Source organism: Orcinus orca, chromosome 11 (genome assembly GCF_937001465.1).
Source record: "Orcinus orca chromosome 11, mOrcOrc1.1, whole genome shotgun sequence".
Lineage (NCBI taxonomy): Eukaryota > Metazoa > Chordata > Mammalia > Artiodactyla > Delphinidae > Orcinus > Orcinus orca.
In genome coordinates, this window is record NC_064569.1 from 6,298,243 (window position 1) to 6,311,924 (window position 13,682).

A 13,682-nucleotide genomic window follows, 5' to 3' on the forward strand; every position below is an offset into this window, starting at 1 on the left:
AGAGGAATCCCAGGTGAGAGGAGGGTTCGGGGCTGACCGGAGGGTGTGGGCAAGGAGAAGGGCAGGCGGCTTCTTGTGTAGGGAGCCCCTCGGAGATTATGAAGTCTGATCTTGATGTTTATTTTGAGATGTCTATTCGTATACTATTGACTCTGTGACAAATTACCACAAATTTAGTGGCTTAAAATCAGCACACATGACTTTACAATTCTGCAGGTCAGAAGCCCAAAATGAGTCGGCAGGGTGACATTTGCTCCCTCTGGCAGCTCGAGGGGAGAATCTGCTTCCTTGCCGCCTCTGGAGCTGCCTGCATTCCTTGGCTTGCGGCCCTGCGTCCTTCCCATCTCGGCCTGCGCCTCCATGTCTCCCTCTCTGGCTCTGACGCTCCTGCCTCTTCTTCTAAGGACTCGTGGGATTACACTGGGCCCATGAGTACATGCCACGATAGCCTCCCCATCTCAAGATCGTAACGTAATCACACGTGCAAAATCCCTTTTGCCATGGAAGGTAGTATCTTCACGGATTTGGGGGGTTAGGATGTGGGCATATTTGCAGGGACATTAGGGTTAGGGAAATGCTCTACAGGCCCTCAGATATCATGATGAATTTAAGCGCAAAAGAAAAATGGTGGGAGGAACAAGGGGGGATGCACGTCCAGGGAAAGAGGGGAGCAGAGGACAGAGGAGTCATGCCTGAGGGAGACCCACTCCCTGGCAGTTTTTTCACAAGTTTGCAGAGGGCTCCTATGGGCCAGCAAGGGACTGGATGCTTGGAGAACACAGAAACTAACCAAATGCACGTGTATTTAGAGGAGCTCGCCTCCAAAACGTGTACACAGGAGAGATTACGATGAAGCCCAATGAGTCACACAGGAGAGATCCAAACAAGGTAATCCGTGGAGGAAAAGACCGAGTGTTCAAGGCTTCACGGAGTAGTGACATTTGAGCTTAGTAAGAGGCGCAGCAACGACGTTTCTAGAAGGGAAGGGAGTGAACCAAGGTGGGTGGTACAACCCCAGGGACAGCAAGGGAGAGGTGTCCAGAAAGAAGGGCTGTTCAGCAGGGTCATGGCAAGGAGAAATGGCCACCAGTGTGGCAGCTGGGAGGCCTTAGTGGCCAATGAGAGTGGGTTCTCCAGCTGCCTCCCATAGCTGGAAGCAAGACCGGGCGCAGGAAGACGGGTGTGGCCAGTCCTCAGGTCCCTAGCCCTGTGTTCAAATCTTACCACCAGGTGGGGCACAAGAGCCAGAGTGAACCCTCAGCCAGGGCAGGGGTTTTTCCAGAAACAGGATGCCCTGAGGGAAGGGAGGAAAAGTTCTCCCACTCCATCACCACACAGCCTGGAAGGCCTCACTGCCTTCATGTGATCTCTGACTCAGGGGCTTACCCAGATTTTCCCCTTCCAGTTAAAGCAAAACCGTATTTTTTCCGTTGCTCCCTTCCTTGGTTGCCTGTAGGACTAAAGGCCTCTAACAAACACACTTTGGGGCGGAGGCTCAGGGCACCACACAACAGAGGGGACCTGATATCTCCTAATTCAACATGTCACTGTACAGGCCCAGACAGAGGAGGTGGCTTGTCCAGAATAAACCAAAGGGTGGGATCAAGAACAGAATTCAGATCTCCTCACTCACTTTCTCAGGACTCCTTGATTGTACGTAATTTGATGTTTCACCATAGCCCTCTCCCACCAATGGTTTCTTGAGGGTAAATAGTAACAGTAATAGTAACAGTAGCCAACATTCCCTGGGCACTCCAGTGGCAGGTGGATGACCTCAGTCAGTGCTCACAATTACCCTTAGAAGGAGTTTCTTTTATAAGCTTAAATGTTTGCTCAACTCCTCCCATCTGGACTTGTGAATGAGGAGGTGGGGCGGGGAGAGGAGAGGAGAATATAAAGAAGATAAAATCCTTTCTCTCCTTAGACCTGTTCTCCCAAGGCAGGCGGACTCTGGCTGAGAACAGCACCATGAGACCTTGTCTGGTTTCCGGCCTCAGCACCCCACACCCTGCTGGACCCCAGCCATCCTTGGCCACGGTGGGTCAGGGGCAGTGACCTAGGAAAGAGTATCAAAACTCCTCTGCCCGTGGCCACTATTGGCCACATTTAGGGAACTTTGTTTCCGTGACTGCTCCTTCCCAGTCCTCCTTCCTTCCCAGTCCTCCTTCCTTCCCTGTCTCACCCACTATGGTGGTTTCCCCAGCAGCTGCCTGTGGTTTTGTGCCTGTGCCTTTCCACATGGTTCCCTCTGCCTGGAGTTCCCTCCCCAGCCTTGTCTGCTGACCCACCTTCCAAAGTCAGCTGCGGTGTCCCCCTCGCTGGAAGCCTCTCCCAGCTCAGGCAGACCTGGGTACACGCCCCAGCCCCTGCTGTTTCCTAGGCAACATCTCCCCCTGTTAGCACGAGTTCGTGTGCCTGACACACAGTGAGGCCAAACACCAAAACGTCGGAGTTTGGAGCAGAGAAAGGTTTATCAGGGCAGGGCCATACAAGGAGATGGGTGGCTCACGCCCTAAAAAAACCCCCAAGCTCCAGGAAGGATTTCGAAGGGTTTCAGCAAGGCTTTTTTAAAGCCAGGCAAGGGACAAGGGTCGCAGGGTCTGTGATCAGCTCGTGCACAGTTCTCTGATTGGCTGATGGTGAGGTAACAGGGCAGTGTCACAGGGGTCTTAGCATCGGGTATGTATAGGACACAGAGCAGGCTCTCCAGAAACACTGGAAGAAGAAATGAATGAAATCCTCCTCGGCTCCAGCTGGCCTGACTCTGATCTTGCCCTCGCTACCCCCTCTCCTGGTTTGCCCCCCTCTCTCCAGCCTCCACCCCATTGCCCCACCCCTTGGTCTCTCACCTGAACTACTCCACAGCCTCCTAAAGTACCTCCACGGGTCCCCAGCTCACCTTCGTCTCCTGCTGCCCCGCTCCCCAATTGCAGGTGCCCTGATACACCTCACCTTTCAGTCTAACCCCCCAAAGCTCTGAGCCAAGGCCTGGAGATAGAGGCAATGGTCCTTGTCCTCAAGGAGCCTCCTGCCTGCTCCTCCCCTCAACCCCCAACCGCCCCCTGCCACCAGCCACCCAACTACCCAAAGCACAGGTTCCCTGCTTATAAACACTTCGGTGACCCCTCACCCCCGCTTGCAGAGTCCAGGACCATGAGGCACCTCTAGTTACATCCCCACCTTCACCTCCCTACACGCCTCCCCCAACTGTGAGCTCCAGCCTAGACCCCAGACGGCCCCAGCCCCAGCTTTGCCTGATTCTCCCATGATTGCAACCACTTTTCCTGGGGTTCTGCAGCATGCTTTCCAATTTGGGTCAAAGGCCCCTCCTTTAAGCCCCCCTGGCCTTTAAGCCTCTCTCCTTGACCTCCTGTAACACGCTCATCCCCCTCCTGCCCTAAGGACATAACAGGATACTGAAAGGTGTTTTCAAATGAATGCATCAATGAGACAGATCTAACAACGATAGTAAACAGAGCAAAATATGTACTTTAAAGTGGTAACGCAGGCTGTTTCTGGTGAGTGTTATTTTGAGTTACGGTTTTTTTTTTTTTTTGCTTATTGGTATTTTCTGATGTTTCCGTAATTGAGCAGGTTTTGTTTTTGTAATTAAAAAAGAAAAAAACCACCAAAGGAAACTTCATTTTGAAAAAAATACGAAAGGGTTTTGGGATTTCAAAAGTAGGGGGAATCTCCTCATCCTCTGGTGAGAAACAGGAAAGGAATGTTTAAGGGGCCACAGAATTTCTACAAGAGAAGATGGGAAGGCAGGCCAGCCAGAGGGCACACACCACATGCCAGGTGCAGACCTGGGGTGCTGGGGAGGGCAGAGTGTCCCCTACAGATGCAAGATGAGGAATTTTAACTTATCTCATCGAATGTGGGGAGCTGCAGAAAGAATCTTTCTCTTCCAGTTGTACTGAGATAGAATTGACCTGCAGCACTCTATAAATTTAAGGTGTTCGACATAGTGATTTGACTCACATACATCATGAAATGATTACCACGGTGGGTTTAGTGAATATCCACATCTCATACACATACATTAAAGAAACAGAAAAATATTTATATTTTCTCCTTGTGATGAGAGCTCAGGATTTATTCTCTTAACAATTTTCCTTTATAACTTGCAGCAGTGTTAATTATGTATTATATTGTACATTACATCCCTAGTACTTATTTACCTTAAAACGGGAAGTTTGTCCTTTTTGACTACCTTCCTCCAATTCCCCTTCCCCTCCCCTCCCCACCGCTGGTAACCACAAATCTGATCTCTTTTTCTGAGTTTGTTTGCTTGTTTTGGAAGTATAAATTGACCTACAACACTGTGTTAGTTCATGATACATAACACAGTGATTCGATATTTCTATACATTTCAAAATGATCACCATGATAAGCTAGTTACCATCTGTCACCATACGAAGATATTACATAATTATGGACTATATTCCCCACACTGTACATTTAATTCCCATGACTCATTTATTCTGTAAGTGAAAGTTTGTACCTCTTAAATCTCCCTCGCGTAATTCTCTCCTACCCCTACCCCCGTTCCCTGTGGCAACCACCTGTTTGTTCTCTGTGTCTATGACTCTGTTTCTGTTTAGTTATATTTGTTTGTTTTTTAGATTCCACATGTAAGTGAAATCATACAGTACCTGGCTTTCTCTCTCTGATTTATTTCACTCCACATAATACCCTCTAGGTCCATCCATGTTGCTGCAAGTGGCAAGATTTCATTCTTTTTTATGGCTGAGTAATATTCCATTGTGTATATACACATCTTCTTTATCCCTTCATCTATTGATGGACACTTATGCTGTTTCCATATCTTGGCTACTGTAAATAATGTTGCAATGAACACAGGGGTGCAAATATATTTTCAAGTAGTGCTTTCATTTTCTTTGGATAAATACCCAGGAGTGGAATTGCTGGGTAGTTCTCTTTTTAATTTTTTTAAGGAACCTCCATGCTGCTTTCCATAGTGGCTGCACCAACTTACATTCCCCCCAACAGTGGAGGAGGGTTCCCTTTCCTCCACATCCTCGCCAACATTTATCATTTGCGGGACATTTCTGAGCGGGGGAGAAACACCCTAAGCACTCTGGCACTGGAGCTTCAAAGAGGTAGCAGTGGGCAGAGTCAAAGGGCAAGAGCGCGGGTGACGGGGAGTAGAGGCAAGAACAGAAGCCAGGCTACAGGCTTTGTCTTCTCCTCTGGGCCATCTGAACCTCAAGTCCAGGAAGCACTCCCGGACTGCCGGGCCCTCAGACATATTACTATTCAGTGATGGTATCTGAGAATTACTCCCATAAGCTTCCGACCGATCTTCCCACCTGGACGGCGAGCTTCTAATTCCTCCTGCTCCGCATGCTGTGCCGAGTAATAGTGTGCTTCACGAGGGAAGGTTTGCAAGGAGCCGCCCCAGGGAGACATAAGGCCAGGCAGCTTCTGTTTAAATCGAGGCCAAAGCAAGAAGAGCCCTCATTCTGCGGCAGCCGGCCTGGGGTTAAGGAACCTCGGCCCCGACCACCGGGGAAGGGGTCTCCCAAAGCAGAGGGCTCGAGAAGGACGGAAACCAGGGGACAACCGGAAGGGCGAGGCCTCCACTTACTCCGGGACGAAAGCAGCCGAAGATGACTGACTGGAAAGACCCCAGGACTGCTGGGAGGAAACGGGGAGGATGGCGGGAAGTCAAGGCCGGCCGACTCGGTGGGAAGGGCCGAGCCAGAGGCGGGAGGGGCTGCGGCCACCGGACCTGGGCGGGGCGGGGCGGGGCAGGTGGGGCGGGGGCGGGGGCCGGCGGGGGCGGGGGCCGGCGGGGGCGGGGGCCGGCGGGGGCGGGGGCCGGCGGGGGCCGGCGGGGGCGGGGGCGAGGGCGGGGGCAGGGGCGGGGCCCGGCACATGCGCACCGCGGCGGCGCGCGCCCGAGGAGTGGCACTTTTTAAAAGTGCAGCCGTAAGGCCAACCCGCAGCCGCCAGCACCTCGGTCCGAAGACTGGTCCCGCCTGTCCCGGCCTCAAGCGCCCCCGTCCCACCCCAGTCCGGCCCAGGCCAGTCTAGCGCGCACCATGCCGGTCAAAGGAGGCACCAAGTGCATCAAATATCTGCTGTTCGGATTTAACTTCATCTTCTGGGTGAGTGAGCGCGACTGCCGCGCGCTCCTCTCCGGGGCCACCTGTCCACCCCGGGCACCCGGTCCGCGGTCGGGGTTGCCGGTCACCGGCATCGCCTGCGCAGGGGAAGACTCCTGGCGGGAGGAGAGGGCACTGCGGCCGCCAGCTGGCTTCTCGGCGGGGGCTGAGACGGGCTGGGAGCGCGCGTTGGTCCGGGGCTGGTCCGAAGCGGGGCGGGCAGGGGGCGCGGGGCCCTAGTGAGCCGGGTGTGTGTGTGGGGGGGGGGTGTTTGCTCCCACCCCGATCCCCTCCGAGTGCAGGAGGGAGAAACGGAGCACCCCCTCTGCTGGGGACTCAAGGCCCTGCCCGAAGGGGACTGTGGCGGGCAGTGCAGCTCGTGACCCGGGTGTGGTCCCCCCGAGTGGCCGAGGCCGCGGGGAGGGGAGGATGCGGACCCTCCACGGGACTAAGGTGGCGCCGGAGGAGCTCAGTGAAGGTCTGTTGGCACCTTTACGCCGGAGAGCAAGGGGCGCGCAGGTCGCGGGTGTCAGCGTCCCGGGCCCCGTCCCTGAATGAGCGTCGGGATCCCTCCTCCACCCCCGGGGGGGAACCTTCAGGCCCCATGCTCTCAGACTGATTCTGAGCCGGCGTGAGAAAGTCCGAGCTCCCTCGAAACTACCTGAAAGACTAGCTTGTCTTGATTTTTTTTTTTTTCCCCCGAAGAGCGATAAGTATCTGAGCTGGAGAGAACTCCGGGAGAGTTGGGGAGGGGTGGGGCAGATGCCTATCGGCGCCCTCAGTAGGATGAGTCCTCTGTTTCTCCATTTCCGGGAGAGATAAGGTGCCGGCCTCACCCCCTTCCCCGCCAGCCCACCCAGCAGCCGGGCGGGGCCACAGGGAGTGGACTGTCACCTGGGGAGGACGCAGGCCAGGGAGATCCAGGACTCCCGCTGCCGGCCACTCTCAGCCTGTCTGCAAATGGGAAGGCGAAGGCCGGCAGGGAAGGGGAGTGGTCCCTCCGCACCTCTCCTTGAGGGATTAAGGGGCCACCCCAAGAAAGAGGCAAGGAATAGGGGACTTTGGTGTCCTGGTTCACGGGCCACATCCCCTGCTCACAGGTGGACAGCGTTTGCCCCTTTGCAGTCAGGAAAGCATTTGGAAAGGCAGGCCCTGTGCCACGCTCGATAGAGACGGCTGTAGAAGCAGGGGCGAGCCACCAGAGGCTTGTAACAAAAATGTGCTTATTTCCTCGGAGCTGCTTCCCCGTGAACCCCAGGGAAAACCTCCTGAGATTTAATCCTCTCTCTGGAGCTGACGGGGTATGAGGTTGACCTGCCCTTGCAACACTCATCACACCCAACACCTGCTCTAGTGAGGACAGTGCACAGGTGTGCCCTGCCCAGCCCAAGGCCTGCTCTAGGGAGACCCTCCTGTGGTGGGCACCCCCTCCTCCCGGGTGTCCCTGCCAGCCAGCTAGCTGCCAGCCTTGGCTCCGCCCGTCTCCAACTCCGGCTCTAGGAAAGAACGTCAAAGGCTGACTAGCCCCGCCCCACCCCGCCCTTGTCCTTTAAGGAGTTTTTCTCTCCCTCCTCCCTAGCACCGTCTCTCCCCTGCCAGTCTCTTGGTTACTCCTCAGCTATCTGTCTAGGCTGTGTGAGGGTTTGGGGCATGGGGACCCACGGACTCCCAGGCTGCCTCCATAGCCCCCGCCCCATGGCACCTGCAGGAGCCTGGCGGGAGGCTCCCAGGCCACTCAGGTATCTGCTCAGCCTCTCACTGACTCCTGCCTGCCACCCCACTGTATCCAGACCTGCCCCTGCCTGAGCTAGGTGCTGCTGATGGGCTGTGTCATCTGAAACAGAAATGACTCATTCTAGGAACGGCTGGGTATAGAATTAGAAATGACTTTTGAGGTGATTCAGTCCAGCCTCTTCTTCACAGCGAGGAAGCGGGAACCAGAGAGGGGCTGACCTGCCCAGCGTCACGGGAACCCAGCCAATACCCCAACCCCTAGGTCCCTTAAGTCCTGTCCTCTTCCGTCTCCATCACAAAACCAACAAGGGGACCTGGTAACGGGTGGTGTATGGGGGTCAGCAGTAGCTTCATGTCTCTGAATCGTTTATTGTTCCGTCGTCCTGTATTCAGGTCCCTGTAGAGATGAAGCCCTCATCTCCCTTCTAGGAGGTGTTGGAATAAAGGAACACCATGATCCCCTTGTGCAGCGTGTTACTGCAAAGTCCTTTTCCAAATCTCATTGTATAGCCAGAGCAGGTAACATTCTCCCCATTTTACTGATGACCAGGAAACTAGTCCCCAGAGAGGTTCCACGACTCAGCCAGGGTCATGTGGTAGGATAGCATCAGAGGTAAGTCTGAAGGCAGGTCTGGTTGGCTCCAAGTTCAGCACGCTTTCTATCACCACCTGCTGCTGTACCCAGCTGAGCGGGAATGAAAGGAGGGGGGCAACAAGCTCTCAAAAACTAACTTTTAAGAGAAGCTATGACCTGAGGGAACTGGTTGCTTGGACTGTTATGATGTCATCACTTCCCTTTCTCTCTTGAGACCAGGAATTTATAAACTTGGTGTTTGGGACCTGATGTGGGCCTTGAAGAGCAGGAGTTGGGAGGCTAGGGGCCACCAGTACCTCATGGACAGAGGATGCTGAGGGGTGGTCCAGCAGGGATCCAGAGAGGAGAAGCCCACCTCAGCGGCAGTGGGGTGATTGGGGCGGGGGAGGGGAGCGGTGTACCTCTTCCCTGGCCCCCAGTCGCATCCCTGTGGGACCCTCAGTGACAGCAGAGCCTGCGCTGCCTGCCCTCCCCAAGTAGGGCCTCTGGTGCCTGCAGCTAAGCCAGCAGTCAGGCTGTTCTTCCAGTGCCCCCAGGACCCTAACTTCCCAGCTCTGTTTCAGTTGTTTCTGGGTTTCCTTCAGACCTCTTTGCCTACCCACCCTCCAAAAAATTTCGATGGGGAAACATTTTACAATGCCAAAGGGGCAGCCTCAGCTGTACAGTGGGGAACCGGGGCTGGTCCAGGCCAGGAGCCAGGCCTTCACATTCTACCCACCCCCTCACCCCTTTGTTCCCTGCCTCTCACCCCGTCTCCTCCCTCACTGATGGGAATAGCAGGGAATTTCTCTTTCCCAAGAAATGGTGTCTCGCAGGCCTAAGGCAGGCTTCACGGAAACATGGACAGAGGCCTGGACCAGAGCTCAGGGACCTGTGTGTTAGTCCAGCTCTGCCCCCAGCTCACTTTGAGCAGGTCACTTTTGAATTCCAGACCTCAGTTTCCTCATCTGTACAACCAGTGGGTTGGAGCAAATGGTCCAGAAAGGTCCCTTCAGTAGCTCAGTCTATGAAACCAGCCCCACCCCCAGGGCCTAGAGCAAAGGACATTCCCACACAACCCAAAACAGGAGTCAGGAAATGGAAGTGTGCAGTGGGTACCCAGGCTTGACCCAGCGTGGCTTCATTTCATTCAGGGGCCTCTTGACGTCTGGGGCCTGAGTCGTGCCTCTCTTTCCTGGTAACCCCAAGTTCCCTCTACTCCCCCTGGGTGGGGTCTCTGTCTGGGGGGGTTCTCTGTTTTGGTCGCCCTCAGCCTTTTGTGGCAGTGCTGCCTAGTGGTCAGAGTGGCTCTGGGTTGGATTTGCCCGTCGCCGTGTGGAGCTGGTGACTACCCCCTGGGATTGCTGTGGGTTATAGGAGCGCATGCGCGTGACGCACTTAGCCTCCTGGATGAGAAGTAAACTTCCAGCCGTAGCTTTTGTCATCCCTGTATGGAAAGGAGGTTGAGGAGGTGGGGAGGGTGGGAGCACTGGCCTGAGGAAGTGTGGAAGTTGAAACCAGAGAGAGGTAGCCAGGTGCACACCCCACATCCACACACGTCCCCCCTTCTTCTCATCCTGCATCACTGCCAGCCTCGTTCCTCCACACACCTCTGCGATTCCCACCTCAGGACCCTGACTCCATTTCATGTGTGGCCGCAAGTCTGACTGTGGGGCAGCCCCACTTCTGAAAATAAAACTGCGTGCGGAGAAATCCGGAATGCGGGGTCCGGGCGGGGGATGGGCGAGCGGGATGGCACTGGCAGAAGCCCCTCCCACCCAACCTGCTGCTTCACCCAGAAGCTGTTTGCCTTCAGTGCTGGCCTGAGCAAGCAGCTGGGGCTCTTGCGTGAAATGGCTTCCACCTTTGGCACCCAGACAGCCCGAGCCCTGCGAGAGCCGGCTGTGTTTGCACAGAGGCTGGCAGGTTTGGGGAGGCCAGGTGTCTGCATCTGCTCAGGAAAATAAGACTTCTCCCTGCCCGGACTCCTGAGGCTTTCCCCCCACTTTGCCCCGCGATGGTTGTCAACAACAGATGGGACTCCTGATTTGGGGAGTGGGGAGGATTCCTCTACACGCGCGGACGCACATACGCGCGCACGCACACTCACCTGGCACCATTCCAGACCTCACTCTCTGGTGCTCAAAGGAAGCAGCTGCCGGTTCAGACCTGAGTTTGGAACTGCTTTGATAAGAAGCCCTTTGGAGCACTTACTCCGCTAAACGAGTCTTCTGCTGCTTCAGACCTCACACATCACCGTTCTCACATCTTCCTTTTGTGTCAGATGCAAATCTTCACTATTAACACACAGAGCTGTGTGTCCGTGTTCGATTTGTCTGTTTTCCTGTTCGATTCCATTTTACAAGGAGGCACGGTTTGGGGGATTGGTTGCACAGTTTGGGACTTAATAATACGCCTGGGACTTAACAAAAGCACCTTTTCTGCCAAAGAGCACAAGCCTTGACCGTCTTTCTTGGGTGTGCCTGGCTGTGAGGGTGAGGGACCCGACGTCACGGGTTACGGTGTTTTCTGTGGTCCTGTTGCCTCCTTGGTGGCTGCATGTTCTGGAGAGTCTGGGGAGAGGAGCGTGAAGAAAAAGTTTCAGGAAGCTTCATGTTTTTGTGCCGCGTTCCTGCCTCCCTCCGGGGGCGGGGTCAGGGGAACTTTATTTGGAACCGCCTCAGGTCTTTTCAACCAAAGACTTGCAGAAACCGTCTTTCCCTCTAACTTACAGAAGAGCAGTGACTTCATGGTTTGGGGGTTTGACAATCTGGGGAAGAGCCTGTCGAACCCAGGTTCACCCAGAGATAATTTGCAACTGAGGGAATTAAGGAGACCAAAAGCGCTAATCTAAACAATATTTTTTTTTAATTTATGTTTTTAAAGTCTGACTGCAGATCACTTGCCTGTTTCATTCCGTGGAAAAAGTAATGCTGGTCCAGGGACATTTGCATTTTCCGTCAAGTGATGGCAGGCAGCTGTGGAAAGCAGCGTCCTGTCTCCAGATGAGATAATTTTATTTTAATTACATCCATCCAGTAATTCCTCCCCTCCACCAAAGAAATACTTAGTTCTGGATAGTTTTCTGTTTGGTTTTTTGTTTAATAAATTTATTTATTTTTTATTTACTTATTTTGGGCTGCGTTGGGTCTTCGTTGCTGCGTGGACTTTCTCTAGTTGCAGCGAGCCGGGGCTAGTCTTCATTGCGGTGCATGGGCTTCTCATTGCGGTGGCTTCTCCTCTTGCGGAGCACAGGCTCTAGGCACACGGGCTTAAGTAGTTGTGGCATATGGGCTCCGTAGTTGTGGCGCGCAGGCTCTAGAGCGCAGGCTCAGTAGTTGTGGCACACAGGCTTAGTTGCCCCACGGCATGTGGGATCCTCCCGGACCAGAGTTCGAACCCATGTCCCCTGCATTGGCAGGAGGATTCCCAGCCACTGCGCCACCAGGGAAGTCCCTGGATAGCTTTTAAGTACTGCTTGCTGTCATCCTTGACTGGCAGGTCCGAACATTTTGGGGGAATCCCATGAAATCAATGGGACCTGCCTCCAGAAACACACAGTCCCCGGTTTTTTTGCTTTTTTCTCCAGAGACCCATGAACCTCCCCATATCAAACACCGCATATTGGTTTCCAGGCAACCCCTGCTCTGTCCGGAATCCCATGTTTCTGCCATGAGGTGTGGGTTGCCTCACTGCTCTCCAGGACTGCACAGGGGAGCTGTGGGGACTTTGAGGAAGGCTTTAGAGAGCCCCTAAGTTCCCCGAGGATCAAGGGCAGCCCTGACTGGAGCTCTGGCCTCCCCACCCATCCTTGCTCTGACCGTCAGCTTAATCCTGGCCCAAGGAGTGGCTTGGACTCGAGATTAGTTCAACGAGTGTTCTGTATTCCTAGTCCTGGAGCTTGGGCGATTTGTCTTTGCTGGGAAAGAGCAGGGTGCTGTCTTTCCCACAAATGGAAACTAGAAGGCTCGGCTGGCCTTCTCTGGCCTTGCCCCTTTGGAAAGGGAGATGCGCCCCCCCGGGGGTCTCTGGAGACGCAGACCTCTGAGTTGTGATGTACAGCCTGGCTACGTAGCAGGGAGGACGAAGCCCACTGACTTGCAGGAGAGGGGCCAGATCTGTTTGATCCCAGGGAAGATCCCTGAGCAGAGAGGTGTGTGGACTGTTGACGTGGAGAAAGTCAGTCCTTTTGCTCAATCCTCTTGCCAGGTGTTGTGCAAGGGAGCAGAAACGGTGTCCCTGGCTGTGTTAGGGAAGTCACCCTCCACAGCCTACCCGCTACACTCTCAAGGTCCCAGTATCCACCTCTCTCAGACCCAGGCAGATGGGGGCCGTGACTCCTACCGAGCCCCTGCCTCCAAACTGCTTAGAGGAGGCCCTTTTTCCTCCCAGTCTGAGCCGCATGTCAGTGTCCAAGGGCAGAAACAACACCACACGTGGATCGTAGGAGAAAATCCTTGACTGGGGGTTAAAAATATCATAAAGTAAATTAGACCGTTTTAGTGAATTCAAAACACATTTCTATAGCATTTTAGTTTTAATTTATCTTTAAACTTACACTGATTGAATCAGTAGCAAATGATAAGGTTGATTTATTGAATCTTTAAATGAAAGATCAGCAAAATCATACATAGTTGCGAATTCTTTGCTTTTCAAGTTTGGGGTGTTGTGTGTGTTTTCATTTTATTGAGGTATAGTTGATTTGCAATGTTGTGTTTAATGTCTGCTCTACAGCATGTGTGTGTTTTAATTGAAGTATGATTGACATACAACATTCCTTTAGTTTCCAGTGTACAACGTAATGATTTGACATTCATACACGTTGCAAAATGATAGCCAGAGTAAGTCTACTTACCATCTGTCACCATACAAAGTTACAGAATTTTTTTTTCTTGAGATGAGAGCAGCTTTCAAATCTGCAAAACAATATCACTGACTATAGTTACCTTGCTGTACATCACATCCCCTTGACTTATTTATTTTATAACTGAAAATTTGTACCTCTGGATCCCCTTCGCCCATTTTACCCACCTCCCCAGCCTTCCTTCCCTCAGGCAACCACCAATCTGTTCTCTGTGTCTGTGGGTTTGGTTGGGTTTGGTTTGTTCATTTGTTTTGTGTTCCAGATTTCATTTAGCATAATACCCTCCAGGTCCATCCATGTTGTCACAAATGGTGTGATTTCTATCTTTTTTATGGCTGAATAATATTCTAGTGTATATATGTACCATGTCTTCTTT

At 53.3% G+C, this 13,682-nt stretch overlaps 1 protein-coding gene and 1 long non-coding RNA gene across 3 annotated transcripts in view; one reads left to right on the top strand and one right to left on the bottom strand.

The window, feature by feature from the left end:
* Nucleotides 1-5,779, bottom strand: part of LOC125960468 (uncharacterized) — a 39,903-nt gene extending 34,124 nt beyond the window's left edge. Inside the window, exon 1 of one of the 2 annotated variants that reach the window (XR_007470138.1) lies at nt 5,337-5,779. This is a non-coding gene — a long non-coding RNA (uncharacterized LOC125960468). The remainder of the gene's footprint in view (nt 1-5,336) is intronic. The other variant, XR_007470139.1, reaches the window with a different exon arrangement.
* Nucleotides 5,780-5,945: 166 nt separating this feature from the next.
* CD9 (CD9 molecule) overlaps nt 5,946-13,682 on the top strand; it is a 35,485-nt gene continuing 27,748 nt past the window's right edge. Inside the window, exon 1 of the mRNA XM_004279026.4 lies at nt 5,946-6,137. Within this exon, the coding sequence (XP_004279074.1) occupies nt 6,072-6,137 (66 nt within the window). The 5' untranslated portion in view covers nt 5,946-6,071. The remainder of the gene's footprint in view (nt 6,138-13,682) is intronic.